We start from the raw sequence: 24,606 nt of genomic DNA, 5'->3' as shown, positions 1-24,606 counted from the left end.
CTCAAATATGGCAGAAAACGCGACTGGAGGCCAAGCCATGGAAAACCGGGCAGACCTGCAGTCCATTTAGCTAGAACTGCGCTCTGGTTTCCAAGGCATTGATGAACAGTTTGATTCCCTCGTGACTCGCCTGGACAAGATGGGGGAACGTCTGGACCATCACGATACTCACTTAGAGTCCAGACTGTGCACAGTTGCTGTAAAAAAATGAGGATCTCGAGGCGTACGGTCGTCGTAACAACATTAGAATTATGGGGATTGCGAAGACCACCGCCACTGGACGTCTGGATACCTTTGTGGAGACATTACTATGCAAACTGTTGGGACGGCAAAACTTTACTACCACATTTGTTGTGGAAAGAGCCCAACGCTCCTTCGGTCCTCAGTCTGTCCACAGTGCACAACCGAGTCCCATTATCACCAGGCTTTTGAACCTTAGGGACTGCAACGCTGTGCTTGGTGCAAGAAAAAGGCCCGCTGAAGTATCAAGGGATGTCCTTGTCAATTTTTCCAGATTTTACCATGGAAGTTCAGGAGGCCCAGCACAAGTTAGCAGATGCCAAGGCGATACTACGCAAGCTGGGCTGCGCTATAGAATGTTGTAGCCTGCCAGGCTCAGGGTTGATGTCGATGGCAAGCCCCACTTTTTTGATACCCCAACTGAGACCTCAACGTTCTGCAAGAAATACACCAAGGAACACACTCTGTTGGCTCAACAATTCCTGGTATACTCTCCACAGGCCACTCAGGTGCCCAGCACTTTGGACATTTTTCCGCCCGACTGATGTCCCCTTATTGTCAATGACTCACAGCGGTGCATGCTTTATTGTTGCTCCTCAGTATAACTAACTTTCCTAGCATCTTAACTCTGCTTGCTTTTCCTCATCTCCTTTGCAGGACTTTGTGCTTGGAGAGTTCCCTGCTGTGGTGTTGCCCTCTCTCCATGGTTGACACCAAGTTTGCTTTTTTTTTTTTTGTACGTCGTTATGGTTTCTCTGGGATTTCACTCAGCGCGTTTTTACTGAGTATGGGAGGGAGCGGGGGCTCAGGACTCTGTTACTGTGTTTGTTATTTGGTTTCCTGTTGATTTCTTGACACTTGGTGACCGATCACGCCACTCCTTACTTAATTGTCTACGGACATCCCAATAATGCACGCTGCACCTGGGGCTTCCACCCCACAAACCACCATATTCATATCCTGGAATATCATGGGCCTTAACAACCCCTGTAAGGACAAGCAGGTGTTGCACTACTTAAATAGACATGGCTCTGCGATTGCTTTCCTACAGCTCACCTCTCTCCACCTATACCTTTGCTGCTCACTGGGGTCCTCATCCTTTTTTTTTTTTTTTTTTATAGTTACAGCTCCTATTCCCATTGGGTATGTATACTGATACACAAAAGGGTCCCTTTCCACCTCATCTCTACTGTTGAGGACAAAGAAGGCAGAAACATTTTTGTAGAAGGTACATTAGCAGGCCTAAGGATTTTGCTAGCCAATGTCAATGCTCTGAATACAGACGACCTAGATTTTTTTCATATGTTATCCACTCAGCTGGCCCGCACAGACTCCGAGTGAATCTTTTTAGGTGGGGATTTCAAAATGATCTGGGACCCATTGGGTGACACCACGGCCAGGACCCTAGGTTAAAACCCAAATCACTACCACTCTGCGACATCTGTGACACCTACCAGCTATGTGACCCGTGGCATCTGCGACCGCAGAAGACGCTAGCCTATACCCATTACTCAGCCCCACACGACACCTGGACACATATATATACACTTATGGCTGGTCTCTCCACTGGTGTTCATGTGGTTGACTACTACTATGCACCTACCACGCACATAATCTGAATCCCCAGTGACCATGACCTGTTCTATTCCTCACCCAGGGATGTGGTAGCGCTTTTGGCGGTTCCCCTCATTCGCACTCCAAGATGCCGTGTTTCTCTCTGACCTGCAGACAGCAATTACGGAGTACTCTGCTTTGAATGCAGGAGCAGTTTCCACACGTGCTACACTCTGGGAAGCCTTCAATGCGTATGAACGGAGTATATGCATACCTAAACACAATGGTGTACTGAGAGATATACGTAATAGCATAATGCAAGGTGAGACCACTCTCCAAGCTTAGAACCAGGCCGACGCATGCGGTGGTGCAAGTCCGGATCTGGAAAGGTGCTCCGCCCTTATGGAGGAGTACAGGGACCTCGAGGACCGTGAGATTCTCTTTCTTGGGAAGTATTCAACTGCCCACCGCTATGGCAAGGGTGACCGCCTGGGGTGCACACTGGTGTGCCTCTTCTGACCCCCTTGTTTGACAACATATACACCTGAGCTGTGCACAGCAGGGGGAGGTACATAGGGTGGGCACCCGGGAAGTACAATCTGAGCTTCCATCTTATTATACTGCATTGTATGATAGTCGGCACTGCAGGGACGTACCATTCATATCACAATATCTAGAGGAGGTGGCAACGGTTTGAATTACTTCGGCACAACAACAATTTCTTAGTGAACTGGTTACGCAGTTCACTGAAATTACACAGGACATAGATGCCCTGAATGCCTCTAAAGCTAGCGGGCTGGATGGCTTCACCAGCGATTTTTATAAAACATTTAAACCGATTCTAGCCCCACATCTCTTAGAAGTGTATAGTGAGGCTCTCACACAGGGTATATTGCCCCTGACACTGCGGGAGGCAGTCATTACACTCTTGCCTAAGCCGGACAAACATCCCCAATATTGTAGCTCCTACCGACAAATTTCACTGCTGAACTTTAATATTAAGAGCCCCGCAAAGCCTCTGGCCACTCGCCTCTCACTACTGAAGGTCAGCATCACTTCCCCAGTGCAGTCGGGGTTTGTTTCTCTACGAATATCAATCTTTATATGTTGTTTGCTGTGCTCATAGGATTTCCGCCTCCACCCTGCAGCAGTCACCCTGCTAAGTGCCGAAAAAGCGTTCAACTCCCTCATATGGCCCTTTCTTTTAGCCACTTTGAGCAAACTGGGACTACCTCAGGGCTTTAAAGCCCTGATCAAACTGCTATATATTGCCCCCACCGCTACAATATGGGTAAACTGTGCTGTAACCTCCCCATTCTGCATCTATTGGGGGACTCGTAAGGGCTACTATTTCACATCTGCTTTTTATAATAGCAGTGGATGCTCTAGTTCGACAATTGCAGAAAAATCATATTCAAAGAGGACTGCAATTTCAAAGCGGACCGCTACTTGTCTCATTATATGCAGATGACATCCTATTGTTTGTCTGGCACCCTGAGTTAAACCTGGATTTTGTCTTGCAGGAGATTATCCGTTTTGGTGCTCTATCAGGGTTGCAGATAAACTGGGCAAAATCAGGACTCTTTCCACTCACAGATGCGACAGTCCAATTCCGTTCGCAACATACTTTGAAATGGTGTGAAGACATGGTTAAGAATCTGGGCGTATACGTCCACTGTGATAATCATCAGATTCCCTGCTTCAACTATGGGCCAGCAATGGAGAGACTTGCGGTGAAAATCGATCGCTGGATTAAACTGCAAATTCCCCTTGAGGGACGCATTACTATGATCAAAATGGTTGTGCTCCCTCATTTTTTGTATTGCTTTATGAACATTCCCATCTCTTTGACGAACTCCTTCTTTGCTACTCTTTGGCAACTATTGACTCACCTTATCTGGGTGGATAAAGGTATGAGGATTCACTGGAACACACTGGTGCTTCTCTACAAGAGGAGTGGCTTCGAGCTGCCTCATTTTCATTTGTATTACCTTGTCGCACAGTGTAGCTTTTCCTTCCACTGGTATCATCCAGATGCATCCTTCAATATAATATCCCTGACGCACATTGCTCCCGCAGGGGTACCCCCTGACCTCCACTGATATACAGACGGTCTCCACTGCTGGGCCTGGCATAGGTTGGCCCGCAAGCTCCATGGAAGATGCCATTACTCACCTGCTTTCCACATATGCGCTTGGACCAGCTGGCTCCCCTCTCCCTCATGCTGCTTATTGATAACACAGACGCCATCAACTAATTCATTATAAATTTCTCAGAGTGGATTTCTCCCCCATATCAGCACCCATTTGCATTCATGCCCAAATGCCAGGCACCTGGGGCATTTTACTTGCTAAACAAATGATCGTTAAACATTGGGGGACCAAGAACTCACCCGCAGTGACGGCCTGGATCCGTAGTCTCATATTCTGTGACACAAATAATGACCTATACACCTCCCTCCATCCTCCTACGTCCATCCCAAAAATATTTGGTAACCCTTGTGAGATTATCTGGTGGGGCATCCTGGACAGGCTGTGCTGCCTACTGACTGCATTGCCCTTCCGGGCTTATAGGCCTGATGCTTCATCAAGTAACAAAAGCCGTGTCTGTCTCATGTGCCATGTTCTTATTGTTCAGAAAATTAGTAAAGTTCTTACAAAAATAGTGACAGACCTGATGGGGGTAGAGGGAGCCTGTATATCCTCCTGTGTGGAATATCTGGCCACTCACCAATAGAAATTACCTACAGGGCAGGTCCTCGGGTGCAATCTGGGGACAGAGTGTAAACACTTGAATGAACAGTTTGCAGATAAGCTGAGGGTGGAAACAGTAATATACTTTGAGACTAAAGAAGGATCTGGTGTTTTAAGCAATTGATGCATTTATAGCTGTGAAACATGGCCACATAATATCTTTATTTACAGCAGAGAAGCAGAACGAAAGCAGGGACATTGCCGATTTTGAGTGTTGATTACAAGACCTCAAGCACAAGTTGGCCGACACTAGAGAAGACCAGGCCATTAGACAACTCAGATCTACAATAGAAGTGCAACAGCTCATGATAGGAGGGGCTAGATTAACCTGGCTGGCCCCACCGCATCAGATCTATCAGTGGGGTAACAAATCAGGCAAATTACTCCACTAGTTGGCAACACAAGATCTTGCTCTCCGCATGCTTTTACAGATCCGGGTAAAAATAGAACAGTGGTGACAGATCCTGTATCTATTGCTGCGGCATCGGAGGACTATTATGCATCCCTCTATGCAGCGCATCCCACTTCCGCAAGTGAGCAGACCAACCGGATAGCGTGTCCTAGATTCTGACAAAAAACAACTATCAGATGCCCCACTAACGAAATCGAAGAGGCAATCACAGGCCTGAAAATTAGGGCCTCAGCCCCTAATGTGTTCCCTGCATAATTCTTTAAAAAGTATTAATTGCTGCAGACGATATACAACTGTTAATAATATACAAAGAAGCTACAAAAGCAGGTCCATTACTGTTCAACCTCAGGGGTGAGTGGAACATCACCATTCTAAAACAGGGGAAGAACCCAGACGATTGCTCGCCGTATAGGCCCACCTCACAAATAAATTCAGAGGCGAAGATCTTGGCCAAAATGTTGGCAATGCATGTAACACAAGCAGTGCGCTCCTTGATATGTTACGATCAGAATGGCGTCAAATCACAGTGAGAGATGAGATACTGTATACGATGACTCAAGATGGGGTTTGCCAAAGCATTAAGTGTGAGGAAGGCAGCTAGAGTGGTCCTTGTGGGTTTCAAAAAAGCATTTGATTCCGTTCACTTGCCCTTCATCCGGCTCTTAAATTGCAGAGGCCGAAAATCAATTCATGCTACTACAAATAATAACTATTGGCAGCGCCAATGGGTCTCCCTGCCAAGATGTGCATTATAGCCTGAAGGGGGGGGAAGGGGGGGGAGAAGAATACAAAGGCAAGATGACCTGGCACAACCATTTTTGTAGGTGTGCACATGCATCATTACACATCCATGCACTTAAAAAAAGAAATGGCACCCATGTCATTTTGTAACTTAGTGATCCGAGATGGATTGGTAAATAAAAAAGAAAAATATATTTTTTTTTAATGCAGTGCTGTGTGGTTCTCCCAAAATAATGAATAAATAAATACAAAAAAGAATGAATAAATAAAAAATAAAATAAAAATGATTGTGGGTATGGTGGAACAGAGAAACAGGTGGGGAAGGCAACAAGGGAAGGTGAAGAATATTAGCATCAGGGAACGCAACATGGGCTAGAGAGAAGCACACAAGCAAGAAAGCAACAGAGCATGGGTTAGGGGACGGGAGTTTAGTGGGGGTGCTTGCAACAGGGAGACAGAAACACTGAGTCGAGGCCAGTCATTCGGTGGGGGAGCGGAAAAGCACATGAGGGAGAGACCTGGAAAACAAATGCATGCTCATTCAGTGTTCTAACGACAACTTAATTCCCTAAAAGTTAATGTATTGCTACAAGACAGATAAGCCAAAAGTTGGTAAAGAGACTGTGCTCTAGGGGACAAGACAGACCATGGAAAGCCACTGAATAAGAAGTAAACAATTGAGAATGACAATAAACCAGCTAATTATAAGCAATAGGGGGTGGGGGCTTTAAGCCAAATTGGTAAGCCTAACATAGGTCTTTTCCAACCAGACAGCTTGTACAGTCTGGTAGGCAAGATCAAATAAAAAATAAAAGGAGGAAAGTGACCTTTCTTCAACATGTTATAAAGGGGTCCAAAGCAGTTCAACATATATGAAACCTTTCAGGACAAAGCAGTTGCCGCAAACTAGTCCCCTAAAAACTCATTAATGCTAGGGAATAGATGCTCACTATTTATAAAGCTTCAAAAGTTTGAAGGAGACTTTAAAAATCTGTGTCATTAATGGAATCCAAGCTCAACCAAAGACAATGATAACTCAAATGAAGTAGTATGCTCTTAATGGCAAACAGCAAAAAGGGCTACAAGAAGTGTTAAGGGAGTGAGCAGGGTTTTGGGTGCCACCACTTTCTCCATTTCAGATTGACCAATGCGGTTGAAGTTGTCCAATTAGCACTGAGTCGACATCCGCACAAAATATGAAAACTTGCAGTTTCTTCTATTTTGGTGTTATTCCCCACTCTAATGTAAACCCCTTAATGTTCTCTTGGGCGTAAAAATTAGGCACAAAGTGTTGGAAAACCTAGGGCGATCAAACTTAAAATATGCCAACTGAAAAAAGTCTGAATGAGAAACACTGCATCAAGAAGAGTGAATAGCTTTTGGTTGCTTGTTTATTATATATCACTGAAAAAACAAAAGTTACAGGGAAGTTATATTTAGGAAAATTTAAAGAAAAAAACATAGAAATTCACTTAAAAAAAACGAAAGGTTACAAGGACGTGCCTTAAGGTAACTAAAACTCGTGGCCCCGCCATGCACAGTTTTTTCGTCAAAAAGTTTACTACAAATATTCCATTGATATTATCAATGATGTTATCAAAGATGTCATAAGTGCCGTAATTTGTGGGGTCATCAGCAGTGCATGGCGATGGCGCCAGTTATAGTTACCTTAGGACACGAGTTACAGTTACTTGAGGTAACTAACTATAACTGGTGAATTTCTATGGTTTTGTACGTTTACAATGTGAGCCTAACTATAATGTCTCCCTAACCTTTGTTTTTTTAAGTGAATTTCTATAGTTTTTTTTTATTTTATTTCCCAACTATAATGACCCTGTAACCTTTGTTTTTTTCAGTGAATTTCAAAGGTTTTGTTTAACTTATAGTAATTTTTAGTAGCATTCGTTTATCCAACCAACACCGTGCACAGCCTCCGACCATGCCCAGAGTCCAACCCCCAATAAGCACCCCACCTTGCACCATGCACGGCCTTCACCTGTGCGCAGAGGAGGTTGCCCGCAAGACCTGGCCTGCAGCCAGACCCTGCAGCCAACACCCATAACCAACCAACCCCATGCTGTGCACGGCCCTTTGGCTTTGAGCTGCGGAAGTTGGCTGCAACCTCTCTGGGTGTTAGAATAGGTGTGAGAAGGTGTATCTGGGTGCGAGAGTGCGTACATCAATGTTTTAATGGGTGCGTCAGTGTGAGCGCGGGTCTATGAGTGGGTGCATGAGGCTCACAGTGAGTCTGTGAATGGGTGTGTGAGAGTCTGAGTGGGTCTGTGAGTGGGTGTGTAATTGAGAGGGTGCGTGAGGGTCTGACCGGGGCAGTGAGTGGGTTGACGAGGCTGTGATTGAGTGGGTCAGTGAGTGAACGCATCAGTGTGTGAGTGGGTGATACTAAAAAAGAGACCGAGAGATAGAGAGAAAGAAAGAGGGAGATAGAGTTTTTTAGGCTTTGATGTATCATATACTTAGCATGAGATACATCTGTACTATTTAAAAAAAAAAAAATCCGTCATTTCTAAAAATTAAAATAATTTGTACTTTAAAAAAAAAAAAAAGGGATGAGAGTCCAGGTGGACTCGAACCCTGAGCTCTCAGTGTGAAGGTCTGAGACATTCACACCAAGCTGCTGCTTTCTCTCTTTTTTTTTCTTTTTGTACTTATTGGGCTATCTGGGACCGCCAAGAAGCCCTCAAGAGCTCCCCCGCAGTCCCTACATATTTATTTTAGATTGTTTAGCAAAATGCCCTTTAAGGGCTGTCTGGCACACGGGGTAAGCCACACGGCTTACTTGGCGGTGCCATTGCTTCAGTTTTGTGTAGATTCATCAAGTGGCACCAAAGATACTATATATATATATATATATATATATATATATATATATATATATATATATATATACACACACACACACACACACACACATATATATATATATATATATACATACACACATACATATACAAACACACACATACATACTTAAAGCAATCCGAATTCAAAATAAGTCTTAAAATGCAATGTTCGGCTAAAACTGCGTATGTTACATTGCTAAGAGAAGAGACCTTTGTTTTAGGCTGCTGTATTACAGCATACAGGTGAAAGAGACAAGCAAACGACTAATGCAAATAACAAAACACAAGTACGTTCGAAATCCAAGACCAATTATGTGCAGCTAGACAAATACATTTCTTTAGAAAGATGAAAATGGTTAGTTACCATTTCATTAGCTTCCTGTTGTTTTTCATCAAACTCTCGTACTAGCTTTTTCTTCTCCTCTGCAAAAAAAAAAAGAAGAAGAATTCACAAAATGATGTTAGTATCCAGCCAGAAAAGTGGACCCCACAAGAGTACAGAGATGTTGTTTAAATTACAGCATCTATTATCGATTTCAAAATTTTATGTGCGAAAACCAAGAAACGATCTCCAAGCAAACGCCATGCTGGAGGGCACCACGATTTACCCTGCTCAGATAAAAAGGGGAATGAACAGAAGCATGCTGGATGCATGAGTGAAGCTAACTCGCTGGCCCTGTGGAGCTAATTATTAGTCTTCACAGAGATCTGCCCGTTTTAAATCATAAGCGGTTATTATAAACACAAACTAACCCCGCCCCTTTATAAACTTCTCACAGGACATCTAACGGTAATTTTTTTTTAAACTGGTGGATGTGGTGGAACTTTTTCCTACGTTATAGATGAAAAACATGAGGACTGGGAGGCACTGCACATGCCAATATCATCTCATGCGGAATGCGGTAAAAATATGCAAGCGTTCTCCTACCTAATTCACTACATCACTCACTGAGGAGAAGCAAAACTGGAGGGTCTCCCTTACAAGGTGCTCCAACCTTTAATGGCTTCTACATCAACACACCAAAATGGCAGGTGCTAGTTGGAGGGAGCAAACAAATGTGCCCCAGAAGGAGTCACGTGCCAATAGGGAGCTTCTCTAAGACACCAAACTCTGCGCTGAATACCACTAGACTTGGTGTGATACAAGGCTGGGCTAAGAAAATGTTAACCACAAAATAAATACACAGGCCCAAACAATAGCCCGTACCTGCAAAATAAGGCTGGAGATATTTGGCGTCCCTTGGCCAAATGACAGAATAAATAATGTATTTTATTTTTTTAAGCACTTTATTTTTAATACTTTAGGTTAACACCAGAACTGCAAGTTCATTACATACAACAATCGAGGTACATAAATAGAAAGAATACAAAGAGTTATTCTACATAATAATACAATGTGACCAGATATGTCAACTTTAGGCAGAGTATCTCACAATGGTATTCCTCAAGGAGGCAGAAAATAAAAAATACGAAAGTACAATCTCCCTGGCACGCCTCCTCGCTAGCCTGTTAGTCCTCGAGTGCTCAAACTACATCTCTCTCTCTTTATGTATAAAAATCATGAATTCTGCTATTTCTAAAATGTGCAGCGATATAAGGTATAAATGGCTTGCAATTCTAAACAATATCATGCAACACAAATATCATTATTGCAAGTATAATAAAATACTTGCCTTTTCTCTAAACAGTGTGGAGTTCACCTCGACAACCTAATCAGTGGTGCCTAGTTCTATTCATGTTGCAGACATCAGCAGGGAAGGGGGTGTATGTGCTACTGGGCATGTCCCGGGTATCAGTTTCTTGTAATATGAAAGGAAGTTAAAAAAAAAAACTTTTAAAAAACTGTAAACTTCGTATTTGTATAGCGCACTTTTACCCTGTAAATCGGGCTTCTTTGCGCTGTACGTATACCGCTGTGGAACTCTTCCTGGCTATCCCTGTGAAGTGCCCACTCCTGGGCACCCCCAAGGTGAAGCCAGGCATCCCAGCGCTGTTGGGGCCGTTGTGTAGATTAAGCAAGCTATTGCCCAGAGTTACAGAGTGGGACCATGATTAGATTGGCACTGAGGCGAGAATTATCAGGTCTGAGGAAATTGAGCCCAAGACCCGCTGAGGCAGGAATTAAAAACTGGTCCCAGGCCAGACCTCTGCATCAGGGTCTGCCGCTCTAACCATTGAGCCACACTTCTCCAAGTGGGTCAAGTTCCTCATATACTAAGCCACCCTATTTCCACACCATTGCTGTCTGCTTCTCTATGGCAGAGATTGCAGATTTTACTCCACCATAATTCCAAGGTTGGGGGGGGGGGGAGCCTTTCACTTCTGGACTACAGTCAGTCTTACTGCAAGTAGCAGTCGGGACATATGTCTACCAACAGGAGTCAAAACTGTGATCAGTCAGCTCATCGCCCACCTCCCCCAATAAAATCATCAGAGTTTCCAGTGACAACTGGGTTCCAGTATGTCTTTGATCTGCTGGAAAACTCGTGTCTAGACACCTTGTACACTTTCACATAACCACACCATGTGAGTCTAAGTACTGAGCTTGCGACATCCTCACCTACAATTGTCAGGAAGTCCATAGATCGCTCTCTGTCGGACTGGTGTGAGATACCATTTAAACAGTATTTGTGGCAGTTCCTTTGTATTTGCCACAAATGGAGGATCTAGTTGCTCTCCGCCGGATCAGTGTCTAAGTACTTTCTGAAATATCTAGGTCCATATCTTCATTCCACTCTGGACGTATAATAGAGTGTTCTAGGGATGACTGCATTCTAGAACGCCACATAATCTAGTTATGGCTTTATTTGTTTCTCCTAGATTAAATAACTGTTCGTTTTCGTAGATTCTCTACCTCCATTCGTTTTCACAACAGGAGTCTGCACCTAGTGTAACAGATGGACTATTCTATGAAGGTCTTGTGGTCCGATTAGGAAATATTTGCTGCAGCGATTTCTGCTCTTTCATCGTATACCATACCCAATCTTATTCTCTGCCTTCCTGCTTATGTTGAATAGCCACAACCGGGCAAACCCGCCGGAAATTCGGAGTTGCACACTACTTGGGTGTTTGGTGAATGGCAGGTGACTGCTTGATATGACGTCACAAACCTATGCCAATAGTGTACTGTTAATTCAGAAGAACATGGTAATTGGCAGTGGTAAGTTTGTGCACACAGTAGAGCTGGCACCAACTGAACAGCTATGATGTACCTATGAATATTTGGTGTGTTGACTCCTTGTTCCCATTGTGAAGCAGTACACAAGAGCTTTCACCACAAGCGCTTCATGATATTCAGGATCAGTAACTGGAGGGAGTTTGATATCTTAAGATTCCCCGACAGCTTGGAGAAACCTCTCTCTCTAATGGAGATAAATGATGCTAATAAAGCCCTCGCCAGTGGAATGACCCAAGGTCCAGATGGGTTTTCCAACTCACTTTACGAGGTGTGTGTGGATGTTCTTGCCCCTTCACTAACCAAACTATTTGCAACATTTTTGCAAATGTGAAGAACCTCTCAACCAACAATGCAATCCACCCTCATTCTTCTACTAAAACCTAGGAAGGTTCCAACTAATTGTGGCTCGCACAGGCCTTAGCTTTATTAAATAGCTATGTAAAAAGTTTCATCAGAATTCTCACTACAAAAATTTAAGACACCTGACCCTTGTTATTCTTGTAGTATCAAGCAGGATTCATAAAAGACAGGCAAGACAGGAGATAACATACAAGTGTGCCTGAACTTGATAGATAAGGCTACCCATGAAAACTCATGATTAGTTCTTCTCTCAATCGATGCGGGGAAGGCCTTTGACAGGGTGGACTGCACATTTGTCTGGAAGACTCCGTCTCAGACAGAATTGGGACCGCAAATTCAAACACTAATACTAGCCAACTTTCCGGAGCCTTTAAGTAGCTAGAGTCTGTGTGTCTGATACAATACCCTTGACAAGAGCGACGAGACAGCGGTGTCCACTATTGCCTTCTATTCTCGAACTAACAATGGAACCCTTAATCCAGAAAACAAACTCCAAAACTGAGATCTCAGGGATGGTGGCTGCATGGCACAAATTAAAATAGCTCTCTCTGCTGAAGACGTGTTATGTTTCCTAACCAAACCAATCCTTCAGCCTCCTTCCCAAATTACTTGAGGAGCTTGACATCTTCCAAATGGTTTTGGGCTTTCAGATTAATTGCATTAAATTTGTTGATATGGGAATGGAACAACAAATAAAGAACAGTAAGCAACTGGACCACACATCACAGGTTTATATGGTCTCCGACCGGGATTGAATTCTTGGGTGGTGTTTTCCCACTACAAATACATAAAACCTACATTGTGACCTGTCCTGTCTCATTGATACCCTCTTGAAAAGAGATCTATAGGTCTCCATGGCTGGGACGTATTAATATCATTAAAACGGTACTCCTGCACCATCAAAACCCTTATACAAGACTTTAACTCCGCCTCTAGTATTCCCAACAAAGACACTTCAGAAAAAATATGGACTTTTGCCTTTAACGAAGGAGATCCTATGAATAAAATAAAAAATATAAAAAACCACAGTATAAAATCAGGCTAAAACATATTCCAGTGTCCGTGTGATGTGCTTCCTGTTCTGCACCAAATGGTTACAAGAGTTTTTGAAAGCCTTCTCAAACGTGGCAGAGGGCTATCTTGTAGCTAAGGGGGCTGCATGGGGATTGGTATTTGGGATGTCCCTCTCTTTCTCCCTCTTTGAGCCCAATAAGCAGTCCCCCAAGTCACTTTCTATTTGCTCTAGCCAAGGATGTTCAAAATAGCACACACAACCAGAAGTAATCATTTAGACTTGGGTGGAGGTACACCTACTGTCCAGGTGGAATAAGAGCAGTCACCTCACTATTCTTCCACCACAGCTGCTGGCAGTAATTGTCCTCAATAACAGGAATGGCGTGCTGTGGCAGGAGAATTGTGGGGCAATGTCAAACATCAACTTGAAGGTGGAAGCACCACCATGTTTTTGTCCCTGATCTACCCGATGACTTGCTAGTGTGCCAGTATTTCCGAGGTCACAACTACTACTTTCCAAGAGGTGTGCAAGAAACCCTCAAAGACATTGGACTCTTGGGGATTCCTTCAGCTACCTAAAATCAGAAGAGAGGGCCAACTCCAGGCCAGACCAGTTGTATCTCACCACTATCTTTCCTTCCCATCAGGCCATGTGTTTATCAGGCAGCATGTACTTAATTCTTACTTGGCAGGTATTTGGGGGAACATCTGACAGGTGAAATAGGACATCTTTTGTCCTGCCTAGTGATCGCCAGTTAGGTTAACAAAACCTTAGGAGGAGGAAGGACATAGCCTCTCTCTGTCAAGGTTTAAATAGAACAGAGTATAAAGTTGATTTTCTTTTCAAAGGACCTAGGTAGCAAGGAAGTTATACAATGGCAAATGTCCAGGCAATGAGCTCAGGTCACACCTCCTTTTTCTCATAGGTATTAGATGTATGCCAGCTTAGCCTGGAACTTACTTGTGCATGATGATTATCAAGTATATAAAAGGTAAGAAGATGTCCATTCACGCAGGTGAATATTAGTATTTTAATTAGGCACACATAGACACACAATTTCACATGTTGTATGGGTATCAAAACTAGTAAAAGTAATTCATATATGCATATCATACACACAAAATCTAGATGAGAGATACATGGTGTCTGCAGTGCCACTGTCAGACGTCTGTGGTGTCCCAGAGCTGACTGATACATGTCTTAAACACTGACAATTAACTACGCTTGCTCATGATTTCAATAACTGATTTATGGGCAACAGAACAGGGTGTCATGCAGTATTATTACTATTATCAGAGAAGGGGCCAGTTATATCCAGTGACAGTTTAGTGTCTTGACCGGTGGTCAAATGAGGCTTATCAGAACACTAGCTACACTAGGGAGATTCCCACCACTTGGTATTTTCTTTCTTTAAAACGTCTTAAGTCTCAAATATTTTTGGTTGGTGGACAAGACAGCTGCATTGGCCTGACTGGCTACTAGTTGTGTGTCTGCTTTGCCAAACAGTTCATCTGCTTTTGCTCTTCTCTTTGTGTCTAGTTTTTGTGTGTTTTTTTGGTTGGTAGGTACTATGTGCTTATGCACATGGAACTACTCCCCATTATAAATGTTCTTGTTGTATTGCTTGAGTTGATTATTTATTTATATTACGTCATGCTAAATATTGAATGTGCACAACGTGATTTTCCCAAGCAGGCAAAAACTATGTATGTTAGTGAAAGTTTATGCCATGTCTTGTGTTATTGTTAATATTAATAGACATATGGGGTGTCATTCTGACCCCGGCCAGCGGCGAAAGCCGCCGGCCTGGCTGGGACCGCCAGAATACCGCTGCGCGGTCAAAAGACCGCCACGGGTATTCTGGTTTTCCCGCTGGGCTGGCGGGCGACCGCCAGAAGGCCGCCCGCCAGCCCCGCGGGAAACACCCTTCCATGAGGATGCCGGCTCCGAATGGAGCCGGCGGAGTGGAAGGGGTGCGACGGGTGCAGTTGCACCCGTCGCGATTTTCAGTGTCTGCATGGCAGACCCTGAAAATCTTTGTGGGGCCCTGTTACAGGGGCCCCACGACACCCCATACCGCCATTCTGTTCCTGGCGGCCAAAACCGCCAGGAACAGGATGGCGGTATGGGGGTCAGAATCCCCATGGCCTCCCAGGGCAACGGGAAACCGGCGGTACACCGCCGGTTTTCCGTTTCTGACCGCGGCTGTACCGCCGCGGTCAGAATGCCCATGGGAGCACCGCCAGCCTGTTGGCGGTGCTCCCGCGGTCGTTGGCCCTGGCGGATTTTACCGACAGGGTCAGAATGACCCCCATGGTGTCTTATGCCCACTGGGGCAGAATGGGCAGGAGACAGTACAAGTGGGAGTTATATCACTGGTCATATTACCCTTTTTTCCTCAATACCCTCAGACATTAGTTCATTAGCCCACTTGGGCATGATGTTATACCCTTCTGAGTTTAATTGTATTAATTATTATACATGAGGGCACCTGATGATTGACACTTGCCATGTTGCTTACCTGGTTTACTATATACCTGAGCAAATTGCCTCGTTGAATCTTGGGCTTAGCTAGGTACTAGATTTAAATGTGAACACCGGTCCTTATTGATTAATTTATGTAGTGAGCATATTGGTTCTTATTTTTATTTGTACAGTGATATAACTGAAAATACAACATATTGTTACATTTGGTTGTAATGTAATGCTTTCTGTTTTGAAGCATACGTTAATTAACATGGTCCGGGAACGTGGATATGTGTTTAATACAATACCAGTATTTTTGCTGACTGTGCATGAATTAGGGGACATTATTTGATACTGAAGTCCAATTACGGACTTTTTACTAGCTCTTGATTTTCAATACTGATGTATTGCATCAGTGTTATTGCCGCACGTAATATGTTTCAAAATGGCCGAAAATAGTTTGCCCATCTGGTGAGGTTTCCAACCCTTCGTCTCTGTTTACACTAACATTTGTATTCTTGAAAGGGTGCTGGAAATACAGCTAATTCACCTGTGACCAAGGCAGTGTCACGCCAAAACTTGTTGGGTGTTGGTCTTGCATGTTTGCACCTAAATAAATTATTGCTTTTCTAGTGAAGACCTGGTGGATGTGTGGCTCCAGAGTACGCGTCTCACCGCAAAGTAGAGAGAATGAGTGTAAAGTTTGACAGGCTTCTAACCTATACGTGCACCGATACCGCCAGGGTCCCAGGTGAGCGGACCTGTTTTGGCTAACTTGAAAAGCAAGGTACAGAAAAAAACAGGCAAGCATTGGCAATGCCCATAGGTCTGGCTTTAAATTAATGTTGCATGGTAACGTGAAGCATTACAAGTAAATAGCATGGGAATAGATATGTATTTGTGTGGCGTCAAAGAACTGTAGAATAATACTGGTGTAAATTAAAAAGGTCAGGTGAACAGTTAAGCAAGACGATAAAAATCCATGTAGATTAATCACTGCCTTCCTCCTGTCTGTGTTGCTGCCAAAGAAAAACAACATAAACTACCTAGTTATCTAAGACACTTAAATAGCATTCCAATGTCATGTGTGCGCCCTTAAAAGCACAAGCTAACAGTTCTAGGAGTTCAGACTTCTGCACTGGTCACACAGTGAAAGAAGTAGCGAGTTATCAATCAGGGGTGTGGAATTTAATAAAATATCTACTTGTCCGTGGGGCAGGATGCTTCATAAAATCAACTTGTCCTGTCGCAAAATCCACTTGCCTCTTTGGTGCCACGTAGTGCGGCGACAAATTATGGCAGCAATCTCGTTTTATAGGAGATTTATTATTACCCTCTCCGATTATATCAGGACGTCAGGACATTCAAACATCTACCAGACAGCCAACAATACCTTGAATATCACCTCCTATCAAAAACTCAATTCCTAAAAAAACGAATTCATTTTTAGCAGCACTGGCAAATTATAACATCATAATGAAAGCTGCCTGAACGAAAGACAGCTACATAGTTCCACCCTCACTCGCTCTAGAACTGTTCAATCTGTTGGCTTTCATACAAACCACAGGTTAATGAAAATTTAACCACATCACCTCCACATTAAGGAAACTTTAATCATGCCCACTACTATCAAGCCTCAAACTCAAATCTTTAAACATTATTCACAACACATGCAAAGTTCATTAATCAAACTACATAATCAACCCACCATCCTTTTGCTGGCTGTCACTTACAACCTGTAGCACCAACCAAATGATCCAGAAAGATTCCAAAACTTTCTGACCTTTCTTCACAACACTCTGCAACCAACCTTCTCTCACCTAAGACTGATCTGGATCGTCAAACAATCTGCCACCCCTTGAGACTCTGCCCTCAAATCCATGCGCTCCTCTAGTAACCCACTAGTTTGGCCCACCATGTAATTGTTTTGCAGATTTGTCCATCATTTGGGTTTTCAGCCCAATTGCCTGCACTAAGCTGCTGGAGGGTGTTGAAAGCTCTACTTTTAATGTGCATATCTCAGTGCATGACAGCACACCTGAAGCGACCTACCAGTGTGTACACATATCACTATTTTACTCATTTGGTAGATGTGAAGAAGGTGCCTGCATGAGACTGGTAGGGGGGAGTCTAACACAGGAGGGATCCCGCACAATGCAGTTTCAGACAGAGGGTCACCTTTCGAGGTGCAAATGTGGACAATTGCAGTTACAGAACCTTTAAGTGTGAATGAAAATCATGCTGGGGGTCCATTCTGGATATGCCTTCGGTATTTATTTTCCTTAATTTAATACCCCGTCAAGGGGCACACACATTGTGAGATCATGGAACACAGGGACAGTAAGATTTGTTTAATTTCAAATAGTTTGGTAAGCTGGAGACTGCAATACCGACTGCTTGATTGAAAGGCTTCTACAATATTACAAGGCCAATGGACTACAATTCCCAGGGAAATGTGTTCTTGTTAGATTTATAATTCATTGTTTTCAGGAATGTTAGGTAAAACGGTAAAACCAGGATCAGGTGTTAAGCCTAGTCGTGGTATAGTCTCACTCTTGTGAATTGGGTATCCCAGTCTAAATATGTTCATGCAGTAGATTGAGATTTTTTTTGGGGGGGGGGGGGGGGCCTCTGGCAATAGGTCGTTACTGAACAGTGTCAACGGTGGATGCGCTTGTTTGCCATTGGTATGTCAGGCATTAAACATATTTCATTCCATTTTGATGATGGAGTTATTCCTATTGTAAACTTGTCTCTCTAAAGGTTTCAACAGTGAGCAGTCAATGCTTACTCCAGGAAGTGGTAAAGAGCTTAAAACACAGATACAGTACGAAACCATACGCAGGCTCCATAAACTCAATATCCAACCGAGATCTATCTTTATAAAGGGCTTGATTTAAAGGGGGGTTATTGAATTAAACCCTACAAATGAGCTCTAAGACTCACAATCAACTTTTCCATGCTCTCCAACAAATGATCTCTGATGTGTTCATGTGGGCAAAGTGTACTGATGTGCACCTAAAACGTCTCCAGGCATGCAAAGTGTCTGCATACATGCTAAGCATCCTGCAACGTGATAATAAAAAGTGGGCCATCCTGTAACCTGCTAGTGCATTAACAAATACTTACCGTCATCGCTGGAGCATGTTCTTACCTCTCTTCTACCCTAGTCAGCATTTTCCCTGAAGCCCCGCTTGTGTTCGGCCCCTATCATACGATTCTCATCCTCTGGTATCTCTACTTACAGCCCATGCAGTACCTTTGTCCTGGCCACCTTGTCCAAATCCCTGTTGGTGTCCCCTTTTCTAACAACGCCTAGACTCTGTCCATGCATCACCTGAGCCACTATTGTTAGATGTCATGTGCACAACTGCAGGCCCTCCCTATCAGATAAAGGTGCATTTCATTCTAAGTGGGTGCACTGTTTTTCCTTTTTTGCAAAACAGATATATACATAATTTAGCAATTTCTATCTGTTCAATGAGTGGAGAAGAGGCTAACTTTCATGGTTGTGTTTGGGACAGAGCTCAGTGTTTTGTGAGTGGTTGTTTTGAGTACATTGGTAGCATGAAAGTGTATAAAATTTTACTTTTACTACTTTTATGCATTAAGATACTTTTTGCTGCTATTCTAGTTTATTTAGTGTTGTGGAATGAATATGTTGAGGGTGGAAGGTAAGATTCAGTGCATGTGATCACAATAAAATTAAGAATCAAACGATAAAACCAATAAATTCCGTGCTGCATGTTGATTGTTAACATATGCAAACTTACACCTTTCTTAATGGGATTTGACGGCTCTTGGTGTGTAATACTCCTGAAGTGTTGGAGCTGTTGTAATCTATAGCCCATAATTGTCCATTACTGCCAGCATAGAGTGAGCCTTCTACTATTGTGCTCCTAAATGTGACCATGAGCTACAGCAAGGAAGCAAATCATAGAGGGGCATGAAGCATGTTTGGATTTTGTGCGTGAAGCTCACAGAACAGATATGCCATGCCATTCTATTGAATTACATGAATACATCATAAATGAAACCAAGACACTGATATGGGATGATAATAAAAATACCCATCCCAACAAATCTTTCAACTTCCCTCTCCCTCCAACCATGCAGGCTCAGAATCGCAACTATAAACAAAATCTCAGACTGGACAGCAAGCGAAGCAGACTAACACATATAAGAAATATCTGAAGGGGGCTTGCAGAGCTGCTCCAAGCTACCAGCATAGTGAAAACCATTAAACTAAGCGGCTGTCTCTCGCAACCTTTTAGGTTGTGTGCATGAAGCCTTAGTATGACAGACAGCAAGTTATCAGGAACACCAATCTCATCATCCACCACACTGTGTCCCGAAACACAATAACCGCGCCTCGTGATCCTCATTCACTTAATGGAAACACTTCCCATATAGGATGTAAACTAAGACAAAATCCGTCCAACCACATACCCTACAGGGTATGAGCTCCCCATGTAGGCAAGTGCTTCAGAGCCCCACATAGGAATAGTAAGCGCTATATAAAAGTTGTAATACAATAGTACCGTGGATTGAGAGCAAGCTGTTTCTCACTTAAACGCATAGTACCCCCGTGCCTAAACGCCCAGTTGTTTCTCGTCTTTCCAGATATCGTGCACTGATTATACTTGTCCTAGAATTCTCGGTACCCAAGCTTCCTGTGATTCAGTGATGTACCGGTCCTCAAATCCCCTGGTGCTTGTGCCAACATCTTTCCAGGCACTTTACACAACTTCCATGATGCTTCTGCTCAGTCAAATCTGCACACATACCCGTTATCAGCTACATTGCACGCCCTCTCACTCCCTGTTTCTACTATTCCTAAATCCCAGGTGCACCACTCCCCGCCTCAGCCTACGGTGCTGCCCTCATCACCCATTTGGTTTGCCCTTCTCCACTGGCCGGTTTACTCACCGCCCTGGCTGTCCTGTATCCTTTCTGGGAGTCTTTGTAAATCCTCGTAAATCCCAGTGAAGATCTCCTGCAGTTTCTCATACTGCTCGGAGGACATGGCTGCACAGGAGTGCACAGACCCTCAGTCCACATTCGCAGAGTTGAAGCCTGCGCTAGGCGGCACAGGTAGCGTGACTTCCTTGCACGCAACGTCACAACCACCTGACCACTAATCATGTAGCAGAAAGGCGTCGCCTCGCAGAGCGACAACCCCGTCAGCAAAGGGGCGGCCATCTTGAAATGGTGCAGGTTCTCAGTACAAGAGCAAACACAATGAGCGCTTCTGTTTTTTACCTGTAGAGTACCAAAGTATATTTGAATTATGTGCTATTTTTTACAGAAATATTTACAGCGGTTTATTACTGAAAATATTGTTTTATATTTAATACTACGTATTCTTTCCCTAAGTGTATAGGTGCTGTTCCAATGGACTTCAAAACCTACTTCTCCATAATGCCCATGTTTTCTGTGGCATCAGTGTGACGTTTCTATGTTTACAGTGGCAGTTTTATGTAAGTGTGATATTTGAATGCATCATGAATGTAAAATTTCCTAGCAATCTTTAAGCACATTTTAAGTTCTGTTAGGGACACAGAGGCGGGGATTGCCCAATTTACTTACCAGTAATCTCAATTACTCTCAGTTCTACTCTTTTTCCTGATAATTATTACCCCACGAGGATGAATGCACCATCTGGTCAGAAAAAAACACAGGAGGAATCAAATAATCCCTACCCACCCTTCTGGAAGTTCTAGAAGAGATAGCTTACCCAGAATACTCCAGTAATATCAAAGCAAAATCGAAGGCTAGGAGGGAGGGTCTGTAATGACTGTGACAGGATGAATAGGACTAGGAGTAACGAAGATTACCAGTAAGTAATTGGATCATTACGCCTATGTACCTTGTCCACCTGCCATCGACCAAACCCGTCCTCAATAATCATAGCAAATTCATGCCAATGGCTAGGACGGGAGCAGTGTAGTCCCACTTTGGACTTTGGTGCTTCCTGATTAGACCAGACAGTAATACATTTGGGATCAACTTCAATGATCAATACTGAAACATTCTCATAAGAATGATAGATGCCGGATAATAAGTTTAAGACTTTATATAAGAAATTAATGAGCAGAGTACATGAACTATGTCACCATAAATTAGCAGCAAAGCATACAAATAATAAATATGAGGAACTCAGTACTGTTGTATATGAAATCCGGCATAGATTTATCTTCTAAATGTGGGAAATAAAGGATTCTGAATACAGAAATGCATGTCCATTTGTAGGACTTTAGACTAAGACTTTCATACCTTCTAAATGAGTACATGGTTCTCAAGATATGCACCAATGAGAAGCAAGCAAGAAGAAACATTTCACAGAATACTTTCAGGGATTCTCTCATAGCAGCATTATATTGAATTTTAGTGATTCTCATAGATGATTAGAGCATACTAGTTGATACACTGTACAACGGTTGCCTGAGACAGTTGGGATGTCCTTGGTTAGGCACAGTGCAGGAAAGGTCTTTGGGAACACTCTCCGTTAGGTAGAGTTAAACACACACTTCTTTATTTCATCTTCATCACTAATGTTTATTTCGGAATATCAAAATCCATAAAACATCATGTATTACAATACAAATATAAGAATATGTGCAGTGCAAAATCATTAAACTAAAACTAAGAAACAAGTAGCCAACCATGGCTTATACTGTATTATACAATAGCATAAATTGGAGGATACAAAAGCAAGACACAAATCATAAAGCTAACTCCAAAGTAAACAGGACAGGCCTTTAAAAATATGATTAAAAGGTACCATGAAAATAAGGCAGTAAAAAGGACCGCAACGGCTACGTTAAAGTCTTATATGCTGCACTCCACGTTTGTGGAGGAGCCAAGCAGCCTGCAGAAACATGGTCATTGTGACCACAATCACCTCTCTTGTATCAAAGCATTAAAAATGCTCAGTGTTGGTGCATATTGCCTGAAACCCAAGAGATTGCACAATGGTTTTAGCCAATGCTTGTGTGGCCTTTCATAAGGCTAGACAAAAAAAGGCAAAATGGTGGAGAGTGTCTTCTGCAGCCTCACAAAGTGGCCACCTACTCTAGCTGCAATTCTTCTCTCCCAACTTTGTACAGAAACTGTTTACCGGAAGAACCCCATACCTCCATTTTAAAAAGAGTTGTAATGGGGTAACGCCAGGCAGAGAGTCGAAAAATGGTTCATAAGCAGGACTGATCTTAGTGCCTAGGCATAGATCTGTTAAACTTTCTGCCTTAATGCAGTTTCCTTAGCCACAGATTCTTATCTATGCAATATTTTATCAATTGGCGGGGAACAGATTCAGCTGAACCCGGGGAGGCCCACAAAGTAGAGAAACCCATATCATGCAGAGAGGACTTGATATAGGCAAGCCAGGGGATCTTCTCACACCCTGGAGAAAATAAAAGTGCCTTTATCGAAACTCTATACATTTCCAGTTCCTCTCCAGACCGAAGTCTTTGCCAGTACAGGATGGGTCTAGACAAGGTGTTGCATTTAATTGGGTAAAGACCCAAGTCTAAGAGCTGAGGAAGACAAGGGGCACTTTGCGGAAGATTAAGAACGTTCCGTACAAACCTATTTTCTACTTTGCAGAGCTCATGAGAGCCGGTATCACCCTATAATTCTGCACCATAAGTGTCTGAGCTTTTCGCTTTTAAGTTGTAAATCCCAAACACTGGAACAACTGAGCTAGTATGGGTCCTCCCACGCACTTTAGATACCACCCCTGCCGCAGACTGGAATTTAAATGCACATTTGTTAATGTGGGTGTACCAACTCATTTTGTAATTGAAGTACACTCCCAGATCAACAAACTTCTGCACTTGTTCAAGTGGGCAACCTGCACCGTGATCTTAGTCCTGGCAGATTTGTGTGGGTTGAACGCCATAAATTTAGTTTTGTTAATGTTAATCTCAAGACCCGAGCACTGCAGAAGCTTATGAAATGATCTACTATTGCCTGCAGATCACACAGAGTTTTAGATATCAACATTGTGTCATCTGCAAACAACAGCATTGCAATTTTATAGGGTCGCAGTCTGGGTGCATCATTGCTCAGAAACTCAAGTGTGTAAACAAGGTCATTAGTGAAAAGTGAGAAAAAGGTGGGGACCAGCACGGAAACCTGTCGAACACCAGACCTATGTTAAACGGGTCCATAAGCACACCATTATTACCATACCTGACTCTGGCCAGGTTGTGTGCATGAAACCTTATTATGACAGACAGCAGGTTATCAGGAACACCAATCTCCTTTAAAACCTCCCACATCTCGGCTCTCCGGATGGAGTCAAAGTCTGATTTTAAATAGACAAAAAACACATATAAGTGGCCCTTGTCGATAAATATATTTTCCAGTAAAGGCAACAGAAGCAGACAATTTGATCCACTGTACTCACCTTGCTTTTGAAGCCTGCCTGCAACTCGGAAATGATAGAATTTTCCCTGGCCCAATCCATTAACTGCCCAGAATGAGGCGGGAGAAAAGTTTCCGGGAGGTATCAATAAGGCTGATTGGCCTATAATTCCCAGGATCATTTTTACTACCTTTTTTATAATGGGTATAATCTCGTCTGAATGTCAAGATGCAGGGATAGAGCCGCCTTCCAACAAAGAGCAGCTGAAAGTATGCAACCCATATTAGGGGCTCTTCCTTAAATACGTCCCCAGGGACAAAATCAGGGCCTGGCACATTGTGAGGCGGAAGCGCCTTTATGGCCTCCACAATGTCCTTAAACTTAAAGGTCAAGGTAGTAATACTTCCTCCAGGGCGGGAAGTGACATATTCCGATCTGCTGTTTTCATTGAAGGGCTTAGGTGCACAGATTGTCGGAGAGATGTCCACCCAGGTCGGGGGTTGAAGATTGTAATCAATGCCAGTCACTGCGATGCGATTACCATGGGCCACTATCCCCCAAAAAGACTTAGCGTCTCTAGCCCTAACCGCTTTGACCAGGTCCTCCTACAGAGCTCATTTCCATAGTAGCTTAACTTGGGGAAGTCCAATCTTAT

The 24,606-nt window shown here is 43.3% G+C and overlaps 1 protein-coding gene across 3 annotated transcripts in view; it reads right to left on the bottom strand.

Annotated features, from left to right (window-relative positions):
• VTI1B (vesicle transport through interaction with t-SNAREs 1B) overlaps window positions 1–20,705 on the bottom strand; it is a 90,901-nt gene extending 70,196 nt beyond the window's left edge. For all 3 annotated transcript variants that reach the window (XM_069208825.1, XM_069208823.1, XM_069208824.1), the window contains exons 1-2: window positions 20,510–20,705; window positions 8,926–8,984 (exon numbers count right to left, since the gene is read on the bottom strand). In XM_069208825.1, the coding sequence (XP_069064926.1) occupies window positions 8,926–8,984; window positions 20,510–20,606 (156 nt within the window). In that variant the 5' untranslated portion in view covers window positions 20,607–20,705. The remainder of the gene's footprint in view (window positions 1–8,925; window positions 8,985–20,509) is intronic.
• Between the last annotated feature and the right edge of the window lie 3,901 nt (window positions 20,706–24,606).

This window comes from Pleurodeles waltl, chromosome 9 (genome assembly GCF_031143425.1).
Source record: "Pleurodeles waltl isolate 20211129_DDA chromosome 9, aPleWal1.hap1.20221129, whole genome shotgun sequence".
NCBI classification, from domain to species: Eukaryota; Metazoa; Chordata; class Amphibia; order Caudata; family Salamandridae; genus Pleurodeles; species Pleurodeles waltl.
The sequence above is the reverse complement of the archived record's forward strand: the minus strand, read 5'-3'. Positions and strand labels throughout refer to the sequence as shown.